Consider the following 23,429-nt stretch of genomic DNA (forward strand, 5'->3'; position numbering starts at 1 on the left):
TTATTATATTATTAATAGTGGGTTGATTTAACAATAAACATTATAGCCTCTCAAGCCTGCAGTCAAAAGAAGTTAACAACTTCAGGTAACAGCTGACCTTTCACCCCTGCATCCTCTGAAGAACATTTTGGGATTAGATGTATTAATCTGCCAAGTCCTTAAGGGCTGCAAGCCTTCGGGGCAAATTTTACCAGTGATGTTATAAACTTTCCTTAAGGAAAAATGGCACCATTTCATTTTAGATTAGTTGGTGCGAACCACTAAACAGATCTAAAGAGATCTGCATTCTTTGAAGCGTAGTTTGCTTTAGGTGAATTAAAGCTTCGGTTTAAGTGATCTAATCAATCTGCTTTTAACAAGAAAAAAAATGACGAAAAGTTAAAAACCAAATCGTAACTAAAGCAGTATCTATCCACACGCTCAGGCAAGCCCATACATTTTCTCATGCGTGCTAACACTTGTCTAAGTAGTTCTCTCTCCTGTGTTGCTGTATTTTCCAGTGGGTTTGTGTTGGACACCGCACAATTCCTCCCTTCCCCGCAGGAGCCTTTTCCACGTTGGCCTTGGACACCCCTTGCTGGGACTGTGCCAGCAGCCTTTCTTCAGTGCTGAGGCAGCATGCTGCCCACACAGTTCCTAAGTCACATTCCCAATACACTGTCGCTACAGAGAAGAGATTTGGGTGGGTTTTTTAAGTGGATTCCCGCCCCCCCCCCCCCTTTTTTTTCTTTAAAGACCTTTCCTGGTGCTCCATGGGATTTTTCCCTACAGCTGCCCAACCTCAGCAGGTCCCACTCAGAGATGGCAGACAGGTAGGCTGCTTGCCCTGGTACTGCCTCTCACTTGCCAAGCCTAGATGTGCAAAAAAAGGGGCATTTACAAAACTCCGGTGCCTGTCAGGGCCTTGGCGCTGCACTTCTCCTGGGGACAGCCAGCTCGGGAGCTGGAGACCCCTGGCCCCGCCGGCAGGGCCGGGGCTGTTCCGCGGTGGGCAGCCAGCCTGCCAGGGCCGCCAGGTCTACTCGGACCAGACCCCTCGGCGAGCCACCTACCCCGCGGCGGCGGAGAGGCCGCAGCCCGCCCGCAGGCGGCGGGGCCGGGGCGGGCCTGGGGCGGGGCCGGGCCCAGGGAGGGCGGGCGGCGGGTGGTGGCCATGGAAACGGAGCGCACGCGGAGCGCCGCCCTCTTTCCCGCCGGGCCGCCGCCGCCGCCATGATGCTGCTGGGCCGCGGGCTGGACGCCAGGTAACGGGGCGGTGAGGGGCTGCGGCGGGGGAGGCCCTGGGGTGCCGCCGCCTCGGTGCCTGTTGCGGGTCTCTGCCCGTGCTCCCGGGGGCTGGCGTTGCGTCGGCTGGCGGCGTCGCCTAGCCGTGCCGGGCAGGGGAGGAGGCCCTGTTTCAGTCAGGGTACCCAGGGAGTGCTGTGGCGGTCTGGGGGTGATGCGGGCCCAGGCCCCCAGACCCCCAGGTCAGGCAGCTGACCTCCCTGAGCGTGGGGGATCCGCCTCTGTTTTCGTCAGGTAAAGGCCGCAAAACTTTTTTAGGCTTAGTATGCTATGCAAAGATGAAGACTTGCCAGTTTAATCGGGCCTCTGGCAGATAATTTTGTGGCCGCCTCTAAGCGGTCACAAATAATTAGGAGGGGGGAAAAAACCCCAGCTTTTCACAGCCCCATCTAAGGAAATGTAGTGTTGCATGCCTTAAAATTAAATATTACTTGCATGGGAGTACTGTGAGATCAAAATTGTAAAATAGGTGAGGGAAGTGTGCTTAAGGCTTCCCCCGGGAGAGGTGCGCTTGCTGACATTAACACCTTCCAGTAAAATAGGAAAGATGTACCTTTTACTGAAGACTTTATCAGATAGTATTGATTTTGAAAACCAACTTTATTAATACTTAATGAGCCTTTTACTGGCCCATTCACTGGCTGAAACCATTCCTATTCAAATGGTTCTATGCTCAAGCATATCCTAGAGGACTGAACAACTTGGAATTTTATTTTTTCATGGAACAAAATCTCTTTTGAATAGTCTTCTAGACTGCTTGTCATAAAGCAACACAGCTGGAGTTTTGCCTGCAGCAGAACTTTGGCCTGAAATATTTTTTCTGAAGAGTTCCTGAAAGAAGGTGGTTTTCATTTGTATTGACTGCATTGCTGTTTAGTTTTAAAGTATTAAATTTCTTACAGTTTTTCTGATGTTCATGTGCCCTGATATTAAGTCAATATTTAAGCATTGGTCGGCATTTGGAGCTGGGATAGCTTAAGGGTGTAAAGGAAATTTCTGTTTCTGTTCCTTACCAAGACAGTAGTACGAGTGAATTGTCTTGCTAAGAATTCCAGCTCTTCACATGCATCCCCTCATGTAGACCATGGAGACTTCTTAGAACCCAGTATTTGGCAATTTCTGTTAGCCAAATTGTCCTGTAGTTGATTCAGTCAGATCAACAACTGGCGTGAATTCAGTGACACTGATTTGGTTTAATAGTATCACTGAAGCATAGCTAAAGCAAGATCAAATGATGTAGGAATAGGAAGGCAAAATATAAAGTGAAATATATGAATTAAAATTTCAGAATTACTTCTGTAGATCATTAATAATGAAACATACAGACAGTTGTTTCAAATAAAAAAAAAAGAATATCATTTAAAAGAAAATAATTTGTTGGTGTGATGAGTGTCCTTTAAGTGCTTTTAGAGTTTTCACTGCTGTAGTTGTGTCCATTCACTTTTCTTGTCTAATTCTCAGGGATATTTATCCTCTGTAGTGCAGACCAGGAGCAGTTTGGTGCCCGTTCACAATTTAAAGAACATTTAATACCTTTATGTGTTTGCCCTCTACTGCCTAATTTCTTCAACTACTGACTTGTCTGTTTAGATTGCAAGACTCCGGCAGGAGCTGTATGACACAGTCTTGTCTGAGACCCAAAGGCATTACCACTATGTTGGTGATTAATACCAACAGCAATAGTGAGCTTTTGCTTAACCACAGGAGGAAAACCTCTGACCTGGTTTTTGTGATTTGGGATTTCCTCTATTGGATCTTTATTTCTAAGTATAAATCCTGGGTTTTTTGTTTGTTATCCATTTGTAAATAAGCACGTATTTACATGTAGATTTCTATTTTGCACTGAAATGGGATATCCAAATAATGCATAAATTCATAACATTATAATTATATAGGTTTTTTCCTGTATGTCTTGTAAACAACTCTACCCTTCTTATTTTCTACTTATTTTTCTTTGGTACCCAGGGACAATCAGACTAGACAAATACAAGATGCTGTTTCAAATGTGGAAAAACATTTTGGTGAATTGTGCCAAATATTTGCTGGATATGTACGTAAAACTGCCAGACTACGAGACAAAGCAGATCTTCTAGTAAATGAAATATATGCATATGCAGCCACAGAGACACCAAACTTAAAAGTTGGACTGAAAAACTTTGCAGATGAATTTTCCAGACTTCAGGATTATCGCCAGGCAGAGGTACAAAATTAAAGCTGTACATGTTGTGTTTGCCATCTGAACTTTTCAGTTGCTTATCTGTGATTAAAAGGGAAAAGATATACTCTGCAATCATGAGAGAAAACACTTTTAAATATATTAGTGGCACTTTTAAATATATTAGTGGCAGAGCAGGATAGGCTGCCAAAGCTGTCATCATTCACTCTGCTAATAACTTAGTGAAAACTGCCAGTGATTAGTCCTGTTGAAGTCAGTGAAACTATACATATGAGCACCCACAGAATTTGAGACAGCAAGTCTTTTGCTGGTCTTAAGACTTTGGAGTATGATTTATGGTTAAGAAAATGTTCTTTTAATTTTGTGGCTTGAGTTCTGTAGCAGCAGCTGAGGTAAAGTCAGTCATTTTCCTTTTGCTGAGTCTGTTACCAGCAGCAGTATTGAAGAGAATAGTAACTGGAATCCTTCACTGGGCACTGACAGCCTCTCTGAGGTACTGTCAGGGTCCACTGTACATTTCATAAATCTGTAGTTCAACACAAAAAGTACAAACTTGATTTGGACCACGTGAGACAATATAGTCACATTTCTGCTAGATAAGTGAGTGTAAAGAAAGGTGTTTATGCCACTTACACACCTATGTGTGGGGCTAGTCAAACTGTAACTTCTGATTCAATATTCCAAATGCTGAGATTTAGGAAAAAATAAATTCATTCACATGTACTCAAAATAGGTTTTTGAGTACATATCTATTCTTTCAGTAGGACATAGAAACTTCCCGTTTATAGTTTTGAAAAGCTAAAAACTGTAATTTTAAAAAGACTGAAGTAGGTGACATTCTTGATGTTTTCAGATAGGACTTAAAAAAAACCCTGAAACACGAGTCATCTTTCTGTATTAACAAAGCAGAGAAAGAAAACGTTTTAGACGTAGTTAATCTATGAGGTATCTGGTCTACTAAGTGGAGGGTTTGAAAAACAAGAAATACACGTGGATCTTTAACAGTGTATTTAGGGCCAGATTTTTAAGTAGTAAGAAATCCAAGAGTGTGGATAGTGCAAAATGGTGGGGGTTTTTCATATGCTTTTTAGGCATTTGCCTCCAGCTGAGCCACACATAGGTCCTTATGCTTTAATTGATGTAATAGCAATTTATCCCTCTATTAGTAGGGTAAATTTATATGGTGGCCAAAGTTGTACATGAAGTCAGACTGTGTGATCTTTTTTTTTCACCTTGGAACTGTGAATCTGCAATTTTGAGGTACCTATGTAACGACTTCAGTTTTGCTTCTTTTAATCATGTTCTAAAAGCTGACGTCTGGCCTACATTTTCATACCATGCCTATCCACAAACCACCACTGCCCTTTGAGGAAGAAAAGGCAGAAGCAGCAAAGGAAAAGAGAAGCTTTTAGCCTTTAAATCAAATTCTCCTTTGCTTATGAAAACCAAATAGATCATCTCAGATTTATTTCTTTTGGGCATCAGGTTAATTAAGAGTTTTCATATATATTGACAGTATGGGCAAGAGATAATTAGCTTATAAGGGTTATGGATTTCTAGTTTTCAACTGCAGTGCTAGATACATAAATGCTGAGGTGTGAAGTACTTCCAGAACATGTGGAAGGGTAAGCAAGCAAGACAGGCAGGTTATTTGGTATGTCTATATCATTTGCTTCATTTAGAGCCCTACTGCCCTATTCCATTATATTCTATTGGTAGTTTAGGTGAAATTGTTTGACAGTGCACTGATAGAGTGCAGTAGAGGAGAAATGTTTGCTCAGTTGGCATAGATATTGGCTGACTGGTGACTGCCAGTTTAGAGGAGAGTGTAATGCCTGCCCCTTTCTAGTACAGGTAAGCACCTTGTCCTAATTTGGATGCAGCAGCGATGGGGCAGATGACTCACTGGTCCAAAGTCATCAGCAGCTTACGCTGGGGCCACTTGGGCAGTATTGTCAATTCAACAAGCAGGCAGGTCTTATCCTATTATCTGTCTGGCCATATGGAGCTGTTTTTCTGACTAGGAGAACTGAAGCAAAAATTCAGATGCACTCATGTGTGAGAGCATTCATGCATTTTACACAACCTGTTGTTGGTATTTTTAATATTTTCAATACCTACAATGCTGTTTCCATTATTTTTAAGAACTGAAGTGTTGCATTTCTAACAGTATGTTTGATACCAGATGGCTTAGTCCATAATCTATCAAGTGTAGTGCAAATACACTGATCTTTGCCTTCAGACAGAAAGCTACAGATCTCCAAGATGCAGTGTTTGATGTGTTTAGTACTGAGTTGTTAGAATCTCTGTGTTTCATTTGTCTTGATGTATTGCCAATGATGAAAAAGGAATTCTACTAGAAATGAGCTTGAGCTGCTCAAAATACGAATGATCTACTGGTTAATTTAATATATTGTAGTTTTTGGAATATTTTTGAACCTCCATCTCACTATATTTTCATCATATATGGACTAAATTCCTAATAAGATGAGTCACTAGGAAATTAATTGATTCCTATTTCTGCACACCATAGATATGGATGATTTTAGTGACTTTGTGATTTTTTTTGATTTTTTTTTTGATAGGTTGATAGGCTTGAAGCCAAGGTTGTTGAACCTCTGAAAAGCTACGGGACCATAGTGAAACTTAAAAGGGTAGGTTAAATGTCTGTTTTCCCACAAGGTACATTTTGGTGTTCCAGCCGCTCAGTTGAAAACTTCTACTTTGGGGCGGGGTGGGGGGTGTTCCAATTTTTCATATTACAATAATCAGTCAAAATTACATAGTAATACATCTGAATTGAAGCTATATATATGTTGGAGGAAAAAGTTTTGATGTGAAGGCAAGAATATTCAGACTCTTGGAGCACAATCAAATGCTAAAAAAAGGCATTCAGGATAGTGTGAAACTTCTGGATAGTGCAAATTCAGGACATTTTTCTTTATAAATAATGCCATTCTATTATTATTATTCAGAGTTCTAAAAGGTGAATTACATGTAATGCTTTTGGCTCTTAGTCATCTGTATGCTGCCTTTAACAGCTTTTCTGACTTGGAAGGTTCTACATTGAAGTTCATAACGTAGAAGACACTTTTTGAAACTGATAAATAGGTAGTGGCCTGAATCCCTCTGTCCTGCAGAGTCATCAGGATGACCTGAAGATACACAAAAAAAACTGAGGTCTCTTGATTCACTGTGTTCGGGAAACAGTGTATATAGGGGTTGAAAATATTCCCACAAAATATCTGAAAATTTCCTCCAGGAGGGATAAGCTTAAGCAAGTAAATTTTAATAAGCAGATACTGAATTATAGGATCAAATAGTTCATTGTAACACTTGTATATCATATAGAGGGTAACTTCATCCTGTAAACTCAAATCTGTAATTAATGTATATATCTGTATCATTATTTGATGGTATTTTACAAACAAAAATGTTACAATGTGTTCATCAGGGTTAATTTGAGTACATTGTGGCATTGCCTCTCAAACTAGCATTTTTCATGGTTTTGTTCTTGTATCTTTTCAATACGGTGAGGAACAGAGTATGGTATTTGGAACTTACTGCACAGCTATCTCAATTGTTAGAGAAACAAATTGTGAAGGAATTGCATCCTGTACTTGAGTGGTACTACGTGAGGTAGTCCTTAACAGAGTTGTAGACTATAGAGCCTGTATCCTAGATTTTAGTATCTAAATAGTTCACCATGAAACACAGTTTGTGAGACCTAGAACTGAGTATTATAGGATATAAATGTTGAGGGTAGAAGACAAGTTTCATGTGTTTGTAGGCAGTGGCATTGCTGAGGAGACACAGAGCACTACAGCAATGCTTGGGGCTTCCAGAAGATACCATCTTGAGGTGCATTGCCACTGATAGCCAGTAAATGCGGAGGACAGAAGCAACTGAAGGCAGGTCATCCTTTGCAACAGTGAATGGCATTTTCTGTTGTCTTTGCCTTTCAGAATGCCAGAAAGCATTACATAATGTTTATCTTGGTGACTGCCAGGAGTACAAGAGCAATCTTCAGCTGCAGATGGGATTAACTTTTTTATCAACTTAACCTTTGAACTAAGAGAGACTTTAGTAAAGATGTAGCCCATTATTTTTTTTTCCCCTGCCCAATACAGTAAACCTTGATTAAAACTTCAACTGTCTGGTCTTCAGTTATAATCTCTAATACTGGGACATTCAAGGTTTGTTACTCATGTAAAGCTAGCACAGGGTGCTGACTGTAGGACTGCTTTACCTGTAACTACATTAGCGGATTAAGTAAAACTAGGTAGAATATGTCATTATAGCACTCTATAAAAAAGGAGATGTTCTCACTGCTACTTAGTGGATCTGTTCCAGGATGTACACAAGCTGCATCTAAAAAGAACTGTTGCTATTTCTGTGGGGTAAGACATCAATGTCCTGTGATACCAAATGCTTTAAAGTGGCCCAGGTCAATCAGAATACTGTTGTTGTCCTTTAACTGCTAATGCAATTAAATAGTTTCATTCACATGCCCTGGTTTACTATGCTGAGTAGCTCACTGGGGCAGGATTTTGCACCTTCAGTGGAATCTAGTGTAATATTCTTGTCCTGTAATGCAGCTTAATTGTAGGATTTTAGGATTTCTTTCTGTTTCATTGTTCTGTATATCAATCTTCACTTTTCTGCTTTTTGGCAACTCTTGTTCCCAGTTCCTTTTCTTCATATAAAACAGGACATCATAAAACCAAGGTAATCCACCTGCAGAAGAAAGGATTGGTTTGCTTTAACTTCAGTGACTAAAGCAGGTAACAGTACAGTGATGAGGATCTGCCAGCTCATTGTTTGGTGGACGGACTGTAGCTGTACTTCTGTATGATTTGAAATTAGATGGTTGACCAGAGTTCTTATGTGTATCTTGAATTCATAATTTAAAGCCAGGGGGACTATGAATAATTTTGTATTCTCTGTACCTGTCCTTTTTCTCACTGGCTGTTACATTCCATTCCATTTCTCCGTGGGTTTAAAGCGTATTTTCCAAAGCCATACCAAATCTTGCTCTGACGACGCTGGAGGGGAATATAGGATAGTCTGTGGTAGTTAGTGTTTAGCTGATGTTTGTGGTGGTTTTTTTTAAAATGAAAGACTTCACCTAATTTTTGGTTCTTGTTATACGTTCCACTGAGATCGAAGAGCTCTGTGATGCTCTATTTTTTTCTGGATGAAGGTATTTAGATGCTAGTAAAACCAATTTTTCATTCTTTTCAGTTAGCTAGTAGTGCAGACCATTTCCCCCAGCTTTGGCTAGCAGAAAGGCCTATTTGATGGCTGCTGTTGCTACAGAGAACAGAGGTAGGGAAGAGGACAGTGCAGTCCCTGTGGATATTTCCAAAGTCACTATGGGCTAGAAAGAAAATACTAAATTTTGCAATGGCAACTGCAGTGGTTTCCTTAGCATTCTCAAGGATACTTTGCATGAAAGTCAGAACCCTTTCAGCCAACCATTACATCTGATTGACTGTTTTAAATGGTGGCTAGAAAGAGTGCTGTTAGCAGGGCTCAGTCATTAAGTAACACTAAACGTGCAGCTGTGACCATACAAACCTGCTTTGTTCTGTGGCAAAAATAAATACATTTTTCTCTTTCTCTACATTTAATTTCAAATATCAAAAAAACAACAGCAAAAATAGTTTTGGTGGGCTAAAGATGCAATTGTTTTATCAGAAGCCAGCTCTGTGTCCCTTAAGGTAAAGCAAAATAACAGTGGTATACACAAGGACATACAAACAGACAGAAAGGATAGAAGTAAGGAAGAAACTGCATGTTTCTTCAGATTCATTATTGAAGAAATGGCACTCTTGAAACTTGGCACGCTTGTGCTTGTCATTGACCAGTGATCAGGGTCACGGGATCACAAAACTTTTTGAAGAAGACACTTTATTTATTGCATGTCTTTGAGGGTGAAGGAGACCTACAACCATGTTAAAATTCTGAAATCCAAGGAAGGAGCACAGAAAACTTCCCAAGATGATAGTTTTTAATAGCCTTAATCCACTCTGTTCTGGACTGGTAGAGAAACAGGAACTGGTCATTTTAGAGGAAATGATGGTTTGAAATGCATGCCCAGTTCTTGCCTTGGATTTTGTTAGACAATGACTTTGGGCTGTATTTCTGCTTGTTCTAAGGTACTGCTCCTTTAAATTAGAGCCATCAAAATTAATGTCATTTCCCATACCAGCATCAATGGAGTGATAAATATCTGACTGACAATTTTAGATTACCTGTATGCCAAACTATTTGCAAAACACAGTTTTTTTGAACAAGGATTTGAGAGCAGTATGTAAACATTCTTAAATGGTCACAGACCTTCCTAGATGTACACCCTACTTCTCCTTTGGAAATGAGGAGCAAAAATATTTATCCACAATTTCTTCCTTTTCTAGATCAGTAAGTTTCATCTTCTCCAGCTACACCATTAGTAGGATATTTTGTTCCAAATGTATTTAAACACCATAATCTCTGTGTACAGTTTTGTGTTCTTCGTAACTTCTCATTGGTACTGACTGCTGCCTGTTACAGTTTTCTCTTAACAATTTATTTGATACTACTTCTTATTTCTAAGTATCACCTTTATTCCACTGCTAAGCCTGGAATGGGCCCATCTTCTTACTGCGTCAGGGATCTCAGCTTTTGATCATCTATATTTTTCATGAAAAGCTGTAAATGTATTTTTCTTTTCCCCCACATTTTAAATTATAGTATGTGCCACAGAGTGTTGTTAAAGGTGCTAAACTCTCTTGGCCCCCATTGATTTCTCTTTCAGGGGAACATTTAAGGGCAAGATCAGTAAACCTGGTTTTATTTTAAAGCAGAAGTTTTGTTCATGTTTTCTAGGCAATGCATGTGTGAAGAAAAGTGCATTTGGTATTATCGTAGATGTATTTCAATCATGTCTAAAACATTTTATTTCCAGGATGATCTCAAAGCAACTTTAACAGCAAAGAACCGAGAAGCCAAGCAGTTATCTCAACTGGAAAAGACACGCCAGCGGAATCCATCAGATCGACACATTATTGTATCCTGTATCTCTAGTGGCTATAAGAAATATTTTTTAAAACTTCTCATGAATTAAACTATTGTGTTTAGAAAGTAACAAGAAAAGAAGGGTCTTTAGAGAGACTGTTTCCTATGTTGAATCTTTTCTTAAATTTTACTATGAGTTACAGCTTCTAATAGCTGCTTCGTTACTCCCTTTTTGATTGAAAAGAAACTATGAATTATTTGATATGTTTGTGCAAGAAAGGGAGGCATAAATTGCATCTAGGAATTTGGAGGGTTTGAAAAATGAGCGTAATCAGACAATTCCTTTTTTTATTTTATTGCTTTTCTCCCTGTTGTTTTGGTAGGTGTTGTGCTTCCTTGTACCTAAATGGGGCATGAGTATGCTCCAGCTGTGAGACAAAGTATGAAAGGAAAATTTCTTATTCTGTTAGTAGAATACTCAACCAGACTACTCTTCCTTTCAAATGACAGTGACCCTTGCCAGTATGCTGTTCTGTATTATAGAGGGAGAAATTAAGCCTCCACAGAATTACCATTAAAATCTCATTGAAGTTGTAAACTCTGAAGCAATCTGAATCTAGGAAATAGCAAAATAAAGGGGATCAAGGCAATCTTCAGTCCCTTTATGCCTATATACAGCATTTAAATTCATGATGATATGCTGTTTATTTTTTTGTTATGCTCTAGCATTGGATTCAGCTGTGAAGCTGTCCTATTTGTAGGATTTCATCAACTTTAGAAAGATCCTAATTTCTGAAATAGTGACTAGGGCATGGGACTGCAGAAAGTGAAAATGATTGTGATGGTCAAATGCCACCCAGGAGAATGACATTTTATTTTTGTCTCTGCCAAAGAATTCCCATTTAATATTAATCAAATTGGTTAAATAAAGTGATGACTAATTAGAATTCCTCATGTATATAGACACACAGATGTCAGCCATAGGGTTATAACTTGAGCTGTGATGCAGAGTTCTCTTCCATTACAATTAAAGGAGTAAATCGTAACAGCTATTCTCCCCAGAGGGAGACTGGTCCCATTTTTCTCCCTTTTGCACTAATTCCCAGTTGATTTCATGGGTATATGGCTGGCATCTAGCTTTTTTTCTTCTTGTCTCTTTGCACTAAGCTAATCCCAAACACCCTTCTGCGCCTTAGATTCTTGCAACACCTGTTTTCTGTACTTAAGACCTTGCCTGAAGAGTTATTAAATCTCGGTACAGTCTGGTTTTGCATATGGCCAAAGGCGCCAAACACTATGTGTCTGCATTTTAAAGTGATGAACGCAAAATGCATTAAAAAGTATTGGGAGCAGGAATATGTTCATTTGCTTTTGAGAATGTATGCAGGTCAGCTTTCGGGTCTGAGAGAGGCTTCACCATGTTTATTAGTGTAGCTGTTAAGCTCCAGTCTTGAGGAACTGTGATGTTTCAGCAGCTGACAACTTTGGCCACAAGTAGCAAAGGTTCTGTGCTCCCAGATTTCAAGTCCATCTTATGAAACACGGGGGTAATACAGCTTTGAAAATAAAGCCTTACCAGAATTTTTTAAAATACAAAAATGAATTTTTAAACATCAAAATTGATATTTTTTCCTGAAACAGTCTACCTACATTGTCTGGGGTTTTTTTGGTTTGTGGGTTTTTTTATGAATAAATAACCAAAACCCCAGTCCAAAACAAACAGTTTTCCTGAAATATTTTGGCCTGGATACCTGAATTCTAGCAAAGCTATTACACACTGTAAGTAATGTCTTACAGCAGGAAGCTTCAGACAACATAATAATAGTGCCCTCCAAAGTATACAGAACTTTTGAAATACTGAATTTTGAAATATTAAAACCAGAAGTGAAAACATACTTTTATGAAATATTTATTATTATTTTGCCTTTTTTTTCCTTTACTAGTATTTCCAGTCACAGGTGAGCTTTCAGAAGAGAAAATATTAAACTGCAGACTATGCAGGTTTTGCAACTTTAGACATTTCACTCTACAACAAACAAAATTCCTTTCCCAAAGCATCTGCGCACAAAATCTGGCCAGTCTATTTAAGATGGATCGAGCAATAACATAACTGTATTTGTATGTGTAATGGCTGCTTATGCATGACAGCTGCCTTCATTTACAGAGAGTAACTGATTGTAATAATTGAGAATACACAAAATGTCTTGTCTTACTCCATTTCCCTTCTGTGTTTTAGATGAAAGGCAGATGAACATGTGATCTTATGTACTACTAAAGATCATCACCAATTTTGCTAGCCTAGTAATGGCAGAGTTGCATCTATGACTTTTAAGCTGGTTTTCTAAGGAGATTGTTTCAAACTGATAATCCCATAATATAAGTTTACTAGTTCTTAACCAAAAAAAAGAAGTGACACAGCATGCCTTATGCTGTAGGTTTCCATATACATGTAACACTAAAAACTAGATCATGGGAACTAGGCCTGTGGTGTCTATTTCCATCTTTTAAAAAAAAAAAAGTTTCTCTCTGAAGTTGCAGTGTTGTAGAAATGGGAAGAATCCTACATCTTAAGTGTAGGATACAATTACTTGTTCGATACACTATTTCCAAGTCCCAGGACAGAATAGATTCCTGATGATGCTCACTGACAGAGTTTGTAAGTACTGTCTTGACTAATCTATAATGTTTGACCAATAATCTATTGAAAATTAAAGTTAGTCCCAAATTTTGCAGTCAAGTGCAAGCTCTTACATCTTTTACATCATTATTTTGTAATAATACACAGTTCTCACAATTCTTCTTAACCAGAGTAGCTTCAATACCTTTATTTAAACGGTAATACGCATTTTTTGTACAGTTCATAGTTTTATCTAATTAAAATACATATCTAAAATGCTTTTTTTAGTAACAAATAAGAAAAACATGTATTGATGCATTAGGGATTGGTTGGTGTGTCACCTTCCCAGTGCCCTTTTGAAGATATGTTTCATAAAATATTTTAAAAATATAAAAATACTAGAAATATAAAATACCTGAAATGCTTTTGGATCTCAAAATTATACTAACTCTAGTCTGCTGATTGAGATACTTACGGGAGAAATGCATTAGTTCCTGCTGCTGCTCTATTGTCTATTTAAATAATTTATAAAAACCTAGTAAGACAGGGTCCTGCATGTGACTGGAAAAGGTTTATTCTAGACCCAGCAGGCTGATTGGCCCTTGAAAATGAAAGGTGATCTTTCCTGCTTATCTGCAGCTCTGGCCTGTGCACTCCTGCCCTTTCCTTTACACCAGCTTAAAAAAAAACACATTAACTTTTCTGAAGAGTAAACACTTGTGCTGGGTTAATTCCCTGAACCCAGTCACTGTGTCATCAGTGGAGTGTCTGGGCTGGCTCAGTGGAATTAGCAGATGACTTACAGAAAATAGATGAGGGCAGTGGGACTTTAGCTACTGGCTGCAGCTAGTCATTTTTCATGTTTCAGATCAAAGTCACGACAGTGTAGAAGGCATTTTTATTTGTTTATTAAGCTACAAACAAATATACAAATACAGTAACACAGATGTGTTGTATTTGGAAAACCCAGACTGAAATGTTTTCATGGCAATTAGGGCAAATACCTTTGTATCAAATACAAGACTAATTTCACCTTTGTGTTTACCAGGCTGAAAGTGAATTGCAGAGAGCTTCACTGGATGCAACTCGAACAACTCGGCAATTAGAGGAAACCATTGATAACTTTGAGAAACAGAAAATAAAGGACATAAAAGTATGTATGCTCACATTTCAGTACATGACATCACATTTCATCTTGCATAATAAATACTGTAGTTACTCTTTGGCAAGATTAGCAACATTTAGTATTAACTTAAGTCTACATAAATACAAATCTTGTGGAATTCATAAATACTTAATAATCCAAATATCATGAACTTTGCAATTAAAAAAATCAGTTCATTATTCTTACAGTTTACTGAATTGAGAATTTTCTGTATCTGATTGTTTAGCGTCTGTACCTTGCAAAAGCTGCTGTATTCTACTTCACTGGTAGCTGCATTTGTTAGTGGAATGTTTTATGTGGATTAATATCAGCAAAATTAACAGAAATAGTGATAAGTAAAGAATATATTTATCCATGCTGAAATCTGTGTAGTTAAAAATTTTACTGATGAAGAAAGCGCAATATGTTCAGTGACTGCAAGTAATCAAAGCTTTCATTTCTCTCTTTAGTGCCAGACATTCAGCTGGTTAAGTCACAATGACTATATAGACTGAAAAACACTTGCATTATGTAATCTCAAATTTAATTAAAAAATTGCTGAAGTGAGATACTTTTTTATTGGGAGAAAAAGACAGACTAAGCAAAGAATGAAAGATGGTTGAAATTCCCTCCCCCCCCCGGCCCAACCAAGCCAACCAGGGCTTGATGTTAAGAGTACTATGAGGAAGACTGTGTGAGTTCTGACAATGTCATCATTAATTTTTTTATATATATAAAGAATATTTTATTATATAAAATATATAATTATCTGTAAATTAGAGGTATGTATAGAATTTACAGATAACTTGTCCCCAGCCTGTTAAAAAAGATTGCTGTCAAAGCAAAAATCCACTGACTACATCTTGCAAGTATGTTATCAGGGAATAGCAAGTGAGTTTTCAGCATGGCAGTTTTATTCCTACTGAGTCTCCTCTTCACTATTCAAGCGTTTACTTAGAATTTAGTATGAAATGACAACTGTGTAAGTGAAAGCCCAGCCAGCATATCTGTTTGATTTCTAAAATTCAGGTCCGACAACTTAAAAGTAGTAGGTATTGTGCAGTTATTTGTGTCATATGAATACCAAGTACAGAATTCAGTACTTTCATGTATTTGAAGTGGAAATGTACTATACTGTATTAAGAAAATCTTGTTTTCATTTCCTTTTAGAACATATTTTCTGAATTTATAACTATTGAAATGTTATTCCATGGGAAAGCTTTAGAGATATATACTGCTGCCTACCAAAATATCCAAAATATTGATGAAAATGAAGATTTAGAGGTAAGATTGATTAAGATTTGCTTTTCAATTTACTTACTACATAAAAACAGTTTTCACACTTCAAGGCTTTACATGTCCCAGGCAGAAAATGCAACATATGTTTCAGATTTCCAGAACAAACTTCTTGTGTATCTGTAGCCCTTTTTTGCACTTCTCTAGCAAGAACACTCAAGTTTATAAACTGCAGAGATTTTAAAAACAGAACGATTGCAGTGGCAATCTAACCCTTCCCACAAAATACAGATTAGAAACTTTTCTGAAATTAAGTATCACTCCAAACTAAGCTAACATAGTTCTTAGAGAATACCTCTGCAGCGCATCTCACTGTAAAGATGCATAGTCGAAAGAATCTTACACTGCTCCGGTAAGATGTTCTAAGAACTAATTACTTCATTAAAAATCTCTCCCTCCTTTCCATTCTGAGTTTTGTTTGCTTGTTTTCATCTTTCAGTCATTGGGTTTTTTAGGCTGTTCTAGAATTAAGAGACATTTGTTACCAAATTGCCTTGTGACAGTTACAGCTTCTGTTCCCTTTGAGTTACTCTTTTTTTCCCCAATACATGTTTTTCAGTCCTTTATTTATTCTTGCAGTTCTTCTGGATGTTGGGCCTTCAAAGTTGCAATCATTAAAATGTATGTTTCTGTATGTGTTCAGCTTGTCAAGAAAGTCAGATCATTTTTGGTCTTTTTTTGCAAATCTTACCAACAGTCCTAATTTTACTTTTTCCATAACGTAGCTCAGGACCAAGGATGGCAGTATTCAGTTAGCACAAGTCATATTGAGACTACTTGGTATTTTTAGTTCAGTTAAACTGTGTCATGGCAATTTTGGACTATGCTAGTTTCACAATTAAAATGTCAGGTGGCACCAATTAAAAACTCTAAGTCAATACTTTATCTTTCACGTAAAAATTTCTAATCTCATTTTAAATTTCCTGTTACTTGGGTAGTATTTACTTTCCATAAAAATACTGACTGACCATAATTCTACCATCTTCCTTGACTTCATTTGTGCAAGACTTTACTAAGAGCTTTATTATTTTTAGTATCAGGCTGTTGGTCTTATAATTTACTCTTTTGGCTATTGGAAGGAACTTGTAAATATAATGGATATTACTGTGTCCCCTGTATTCTAAGGGTTTTCCCAAATTTTTCTTGAGCCGAAGATTTAATTATTTTTTTTTATGTAGCTGTGACTGGCAGCAAGGATCTGCTTGTGAAGGGGCTTAAGTGTCCATCTCTCCAAGAAACTGACAGCCTGAAGGCAGTTGCTGGGGTTCATACATGTAGCTTAGCCTGAAACTCAGCAACATGTTAGTGGCAAACCACTGCAGTTTTCCACTTGCAAAACCCCCTCAGATCTCTGATGAATTTTTACTTTGACCACGTAAGGGTGTTGATATGTCTCAGGTTGAGCAAGGATGTCGTTTTAGCTAAGAGTGATCAATCCAAACTGCAGCTGATGCGTATCTCTAGAGCAGGTTTAATTGTCTAATGCTGTGGTTTTGTTAGCTTCAGTTTTGATGCTTGCTAGCTTGCAAGCTGTATCATGGCACCCACATCACAGCTTTCTTCATCTGAACAGGTTTTTCGCAGCTCACTTTATCCACCAGACTATCAATCTCGCTTAGACATAGTTCGTGCAAATTCGAAGTCCCCCCTGCAAAGAACTGGCTCCTTAAAATCTTCATTGAGGACAGTACAGGTAAGAAAGAAAAATTAAATGCTACATCACTATATTAAACAAATGTCTTAAGTAGAGCCTTAGCTAATGTACAGGTACATGGATCCACTACCTTTACTCAGTTCAGGACAGTTAAAAAGGTAAAGAGACTTCCAAGAGCATAAAGATCATATTAAGCTTTTAATAACACAGCTTCTAAATACCAGTTTTATTTACAGAGTAATAAAATCAGCTTTTAAAGCTGTGTTGTTTACTTTTGAAAAGTGCCATTTCCAGCGATACTATTTCTTTCATCAACAAACTGGTATCTTGCACAGAAAAGATTTAAGAGCTCATTGTTAACAGAAGTGACATTCTTTAAATAACACTTGCATATTCTTAGTGTCAGTATCCAGATAGTAGAGTGTGAATTCTCTGCCAGATCTTAACTCAAATAGTGATACCTGCTAGCAGCAGAGCAAACCCATGACCAACAGACCTTCCCTTTTATACTCTGAAAATTCAGAGCAGGTGAGGAAAAGGAGGGTGAAATAAGTGAAACAGATGGAGAAAGTGCCGCTGCTTTTGAGCCAGCTACCCTGCAAAAATCTTTGATAGGTTTTCAGCAGTAAACTTGCAGATATTGCAAAATGGCTAAATTTTTTTTTTCTTTATTGCAGCCTTAATCATGTAACTAAGATGATTCTTACCACTGTTTTGGTTAAAGGCAAAGATAGCCAAATTCAAAACGTGCGCATCCCACTTTTCTTCTTTGGATAGAATCATGCATTGATACCGTAATACTAAAAAGGTTTCTTGACTTCATACACACCATTACCATTCTCTGCTGTTAACGCAGAAATAATCAATTATTACAGTTGAGTTGCTCTATTGTTGGAGTCACGCTATCCAAAAAGATAAAAGAACCCAATGATTCAGTGCATGAAGGCCACCCTTGACTTTGAATAAGTTGCTGTCCTCCCTATCAAACAAGCAAATTTCACATTCAAGCTACTTCAGAAAAATATTTACCCCGCTCAGTTTTTTTGAAGACCAGAGGAAGCTGTCAAACATCTGTTGCCATCTTCCTTGAGAACTTCCTGCAGTGCTGTAAAGTTGTATCAAAGGTATAGAAGCATCTGTAATTCCTTTGAGATACCACAGGCAGCTATGTTTTTGACTCTCCAAAACAAGAGAAAACTGAATGTACCCTGTGATTTCTCTCAAAGATGGAGTAAAACTCCATTTTGACTAACTTGCAGATTTACCTTACTCTTCTAGACCTCTCTTTTATCTGTATCTTTAGATGTTAAATGTTCTCATAACCCCTCATTGGAATATCTGAAAAGAATGGGAAGTCATCTAGACCCAGAGGGAAACTGCAGTGCATTTCAAAATAATGTCACCTTACTAGGTTATACAGAGTCTGCAGAGGGGGATCACATGGCAGAAAAAAGGGGTAGAACACCTACTAATGCAGTTGCTATGGGGCAGTAAAGAAGCAGCAGGCATCCTGTTACCCACAGCCCCAATGCTGCCCTTCCTGATTCTGCAGATAGTATGTTGTTGAATTACAGTAAGGGCTCTCATTTCTGGAACCCACCAGACGTCTCACTAGCAAAAAATGCTGCATTCAGAAAAATCTTCAGGTGACTTGTTTTATCTTTCAGTGGATCCTTCACTCCTAAGTTTTCACAAGTCTGGTTTCACTCTACATGGTAATAATTTATTGACTGTAGTGCAGTACTTTGGAGTTTTCAATTTGAAACAGTACAAATAATATGGTCAGTAGTTCACAGAATCTCACAGACCAAGACTATGGGGGGGGGCACACGACACAAACACTGACCCAGGAGGCAGGGGGTGGGGCAGAAAGTCCCTGCATACCAGATGGGATAAGCTGTGCCAGTAACATGCCACTTGTCTTTTAGAGGATTTAGCACATACCATCCTTGAATTCATTTCTGGTTCTGTGCACTACCTTTCTGTATTGCTTCCATATTAAAAATCTAAAGTACTCCTTGAGCTCGATTCATTTTTTTCACAAAGAGCTACCTTCTTTTAAAGTTCTGATGCCTTAATGTGATGTCATGTTGCTTTGTCAAGCAACATGGTAATCCAAGTGTGTCCTGTCAGTCCTGGTATGAGTATTCTGGAAGAGAAACTGTATGCTAAATTACAAAAAGCAGGAATTTGCAAAGACCACTATCTTTGTGTCCATCTTAATAGTTTTGTCCCTCTACTCTTTCCCCCCCTTGACTTTCATAGTTGTTTTCAACTCTCACTCAGACTAGCTGAAGCAATTGAGTTACTAGTTTCTCCATCCTGCCAGGCCTCATTTCACAGGCAGTACTACAAAACCACAAGGAGTGGAGTAACGGGCAATCCTGTTGGAAAGAATGTCCCAAGCTGTACTGGCAGTACAATAAGACCTGCACTTTTTTCATTTATATGCAATTAATATTATCAGGAGAGAAAACTTCTATGTGCCAGGAAAGCTGTTTTTCATAGGATGGCTCCCTATTATAAGAAAACCTCTTTGAGAGTTCCAGGCTTTTTTTTTTAAACATGACTATTGCAGATACTTAGTTTTACACAAGTCCTGAAAACGCTATTTAAATTTTCATGACAGTCCTTCGTAAATCCCTTCACTTTGCACTTTACTTGGCAGTTTATCTTCACCATTTAATTTTACTGATTCAGGTTTATATGCTATATTTTAGACAGAACTATTGCAGAAGAGAATGACGTTTTCCAGATACTTTAAATGAAGCTTAACTACACAAGTTTTATCCACATATATTTAATATAGCCAACTGTTTCGCACCTGCCATCTAAGGCAGCAAAGTACGATTTTAACCGTGGTTGAAAATGTCTGCATCCAGGTGTTCCAACACTGCCCACTGTGTAAGACATGAAGGGAGAATTGCCATGCTTTTTGTAGTAGCACATGCAGTGAAATACGCAGCTTAACAGCTTAAGCAAGGACAGTCATCACCTATGTGCAAACTTACAAAAGAATTCATTTTCACATAAGGTTGTTTATGATGAGCAACAAGTTATCAGATTCCATTAAACTTTTTAAAGTATATTTTCAGCATGCAGTAATCAAAAATTAAATTTTCAAGTTACTGGCATGTTCTAGCTTTATGGCAAAGTAACATGGATTTAAACTGCCTAATTTCCTTTCTCCTTTTCCTTACTCGGATCCGGTTTGGTTCTTAGGATAGCAGTCTTACCACCATCTCACCACCACCAATGGTAATATTTAATTTACTGTTTAGTTAATTACAGCATGGTCAAAGGTACTCAAGTAGCAAGCAGAAAAAGAAACATTAGAGCCAAAACAGCACCTCTTATTTCAGGAAGGGGGGGATCTTATACTCAGAAAGTAACTGAAGTTCTGCTTAAGAATTTCAGATGTTTTTAACTAGAAAAAACTTGGAAAATTAGTCTATCCATTGAAATGAAGCTACCTTAACAGGCTCAATCTGCAGCAGTCCTTAATCTCCAATTACAAATCAGTGTCATTGTCTTTTTCCTCTTTCACAGAAAGACTGCTGGTTTAGGCATTTATACTCAAGTTAACCCAGCTTCATCCAATGATTAACTCCATTTTCTGTTATGTTCAGAGAATTGTAAGCAAGCATTTGCTGCAAGCTAAATTAGGTACTTTGTGAGCATCAACAAGACTAAGGATTTTTCTGCTTTCATTAGTGCAATGATTGCAGTTTGCTTTATGCACACAAAAAAACTTTTGTTACATACATAGCTGTATGAATTATGAAATCTCAGAAGTCAATTTAATAACCAGCATTTAAGGACTTTTAAAATAGGGGGTTGTTTAAAAAAAAGACAAGTTTTGTCTTCAATACTGAAGTTTTATTATATCACTGTATGTGAGAAAACTCAGAAAATATAACCAAAATTAGAGCTGCAGATGCCCTTAAGAGAGCTGCTGAACCTAAAATCATTTTTCAAAAGCATTCCAGATGCCTTGGATAACTATCATTGAGTTTAATGTTCCTTTTCTCATGGGGAAAGAAAAAAAAATACATATATTCTACTTTAAATTGTAAATGTTGCATCTTCTGTCAAGACTCTATCTTTAATAGAAATTAGATTGAGCCCTTATTAGAAAAAAGTATAGATTGCAGAATCTGTCAGATGAGATGAAAGCTTGGCAGCTGGCACTTGCTTTTAATATCTGACAAACCAAAAAGGACTACAGTATCATTCTGATGGGCAGGGAAAGAAGTTCATGAATGAATCAAGACTCCTCTAGTAAAATTTGTCTAATTTATTCTCAGAAACAGCTTAGAGTAACAGTGTTTTCATTTCACTGAAGAGCTTTGATGTCTTCAAGATAAGATTATGCATTAATACTCATCTTCAGCCTGCTACTGCCTCAACAGCCAACCCAGAAAAAAAAACTGACTTACACGGTGTTCATTTTTAGGATCAAATCGATCAATGCATAGGTTTCCCTATCCTATAATAGTTCTCAGGACTATGAGGATTTTATTTTTTAGGGTTTTTAGAAATCATTACTGTATTTACATTCTGTGCACTGTATCTTTCTGTTGGCATTGTGCATGTTACTGGAAGTTGAAGAGTTAAGGGATAAACAACTTCCCCTCCTCTCCCCAAATGAAAAACCCACAAGTACTTAGACTGGGAATGCCAACAGAGGAGAACTTGATTTACTTTTGTTCGATTTTTGTTTTAGCAGATTTCCAGCAGTCTGCTAAGAAAAGATGAAGAGGAAGAAGAGGAAGATGAAGAGGAAGAAGATGAGGAAGAAGAGGAATTAGATGCTACTAAGGAAGTGAGATAACAAAACTGTTCTAAGTCTTTTTTTTTTTTTTTGGTTGGAAAAAAAAAATCCCTTTACATAAAGGCTTTTGTGTGTTAATCAAAAAATTCACTGCAAAACTCCAAGAGCCACAAGAACTGGCACTAACAGTAGAGTGCCAGAGAACAAATGACCAGTTTCAAAGAACGGAACAAAATCTGCTGAAAATGTACAATTTCAGTAGCTAGAAAATTAAATATTTAAATAGAATCCTGTATTATGTTTGCATAGATGTTATACTGTAGTCACATTAGCTTAAAACTACATGATGAACAGTGTCCAAAAACTGCACTAAACTCAGAAGCAGTCACGAACCTATGGGTTCGCTTGTTACTTTGCCAATATATTACCTTATTCTGTAGATACACACCTCCTGGACTTACTAAGTCCTCTAGCTGTACCTGTCGTAATTATTGTTTTTATACATCCTAAAGTGACTGTAATCCTCAAGAAACTGATTACAGCAACGATCCTGTTAAATTTCATTTTGTTACTCACCTTGGATGGCAGAAGGCTGGGTGAAGTGTATTGTTTTCTCATTCTTGTTTTCCTCAGGCTTGACTAAGATGACTTTTGATTCCTTTACACATACAGAATGAACATTCACAAATAAGTATCTAACCCAGTATCTACTTTTAATGCTGCTTTGCTTTTAAATAAAAGTGCCTTCATAATAAAACTAGCTGATATTTTATACAGTTGACATTTTATTACATTTGTTGACATGCTATATATAGTTCAAGTTTCATGTGTTTTAACTAGTTGATTCAGTTACTGATTCCACCAAACATACAAGAAATTGCACATTTTGAGTGTCATTTCTTACACTGTTTGGAGATGGTGGTTATATATATTCATTTTTGAATAGCATACAATTGTCTGCTAGAAAGCTGCTACCATATTGTTTATCACCAGCTTTATTGAGTATCTGCTAAAGAAAGAACATATGCATAAACTTAGATTTTAAACTTGTAAATGGGAAAACAAGTTATAACCAAATATTCTTTCAGTTACAGGACTAAATCAGGAAGTGCATGTTTTTATATTAATGCTGCCTTTGTCCACTGATATGAAATATGCAATGCATGCTTGTTTTGACAGGTGAAAAAACAGGTTTTGCCAAAACTTATGGTCATGACAATGTAAATGCAAGTGTCAAAATATAGGGTTGTTTTAAACTCAGAAAAGTTTTGCACCAGAATTACATACTATTGACACTGAACTACTGTTGATAAGGAGTAGAATACTAATGACCAATACTTTCAAAGTACCTAGGTAACTAGTTCCCATTTATTTCAGCAAGTAGGGCACTTCAGTAGATACTTGAATCACAACATCAGAATTATGATTATCACCACTTTACCATTTTTATATTCAGTGAAGTCACATGGTCCATCTCCAAAACAG

At 37.6% G+C, this 23,429-nt stretch overlaps 1 protein-coding gene across 4 annotated transcripts; it reads left to right on the plus strand.

Annotated features, from left to right (window-relative positions):
* Positions 1 to 1,144: 1,144 nt before the first annotated feature.
* CIBAR1 (CBY1 interacting BAR domain containing 1) lies at positions 1,145 to 22,716 on the plus strand. Of its 4 annotated transcripts, XM_040585471.1 has the most exons (10): positions 1,145 to 1,244; positions 3,250 to 3,484; positions 6,046 to 6,114; positions 10,410 to 10,511; positions 12,412 to 12,417; positions 14,125 to 14,229; positions 15,391 to 15,504; positions 17,090 to 17,209; positions 21,897 to 21,995; positions 22,578 to 22,716. In XM_040585471.1, the coding sequence occupies exons 1-10, from the start codon at positions 1,213 to 1,215 to the stop codon at positions 22,581 to 22,583; spliced, it is 888 nt and encodes a 295-aa protein (XP_040441405.1). In that variant the 5' UTR covers positions 1,145 to 1,212; the 3' UTR covers positions 22,584 to 22,716. The 4 variants fall into 4 exon arrangements, with proteins under 4 accessions (XP_040441405.1, XP_040441403.1, XP_040441404.1 ...); XM_040585469.1 differs by having other exon boundaries at positions 21,897 to 22,716; XM_040585470.1 differs by having other exon boundaries at positions 21,900 to 22,716.
* The last annotated feature ends 713 nt before the right edge of the window (positions 22,717 to 23,429 follow it).

The sequence above is a fragment of the Falco naumanni genome, chromosome 3 (assembly GCF_017639655.2).
Source record: "Falco naumanni isolate bFalNau1 chromosome 3, bFalNau1.pat, whole genome shotgun sequence".
NCBI lineage: Eukaryota > Metazoa > Chordata > Aves > Falconiformes > Falconidae > Falco > Falco naumanni.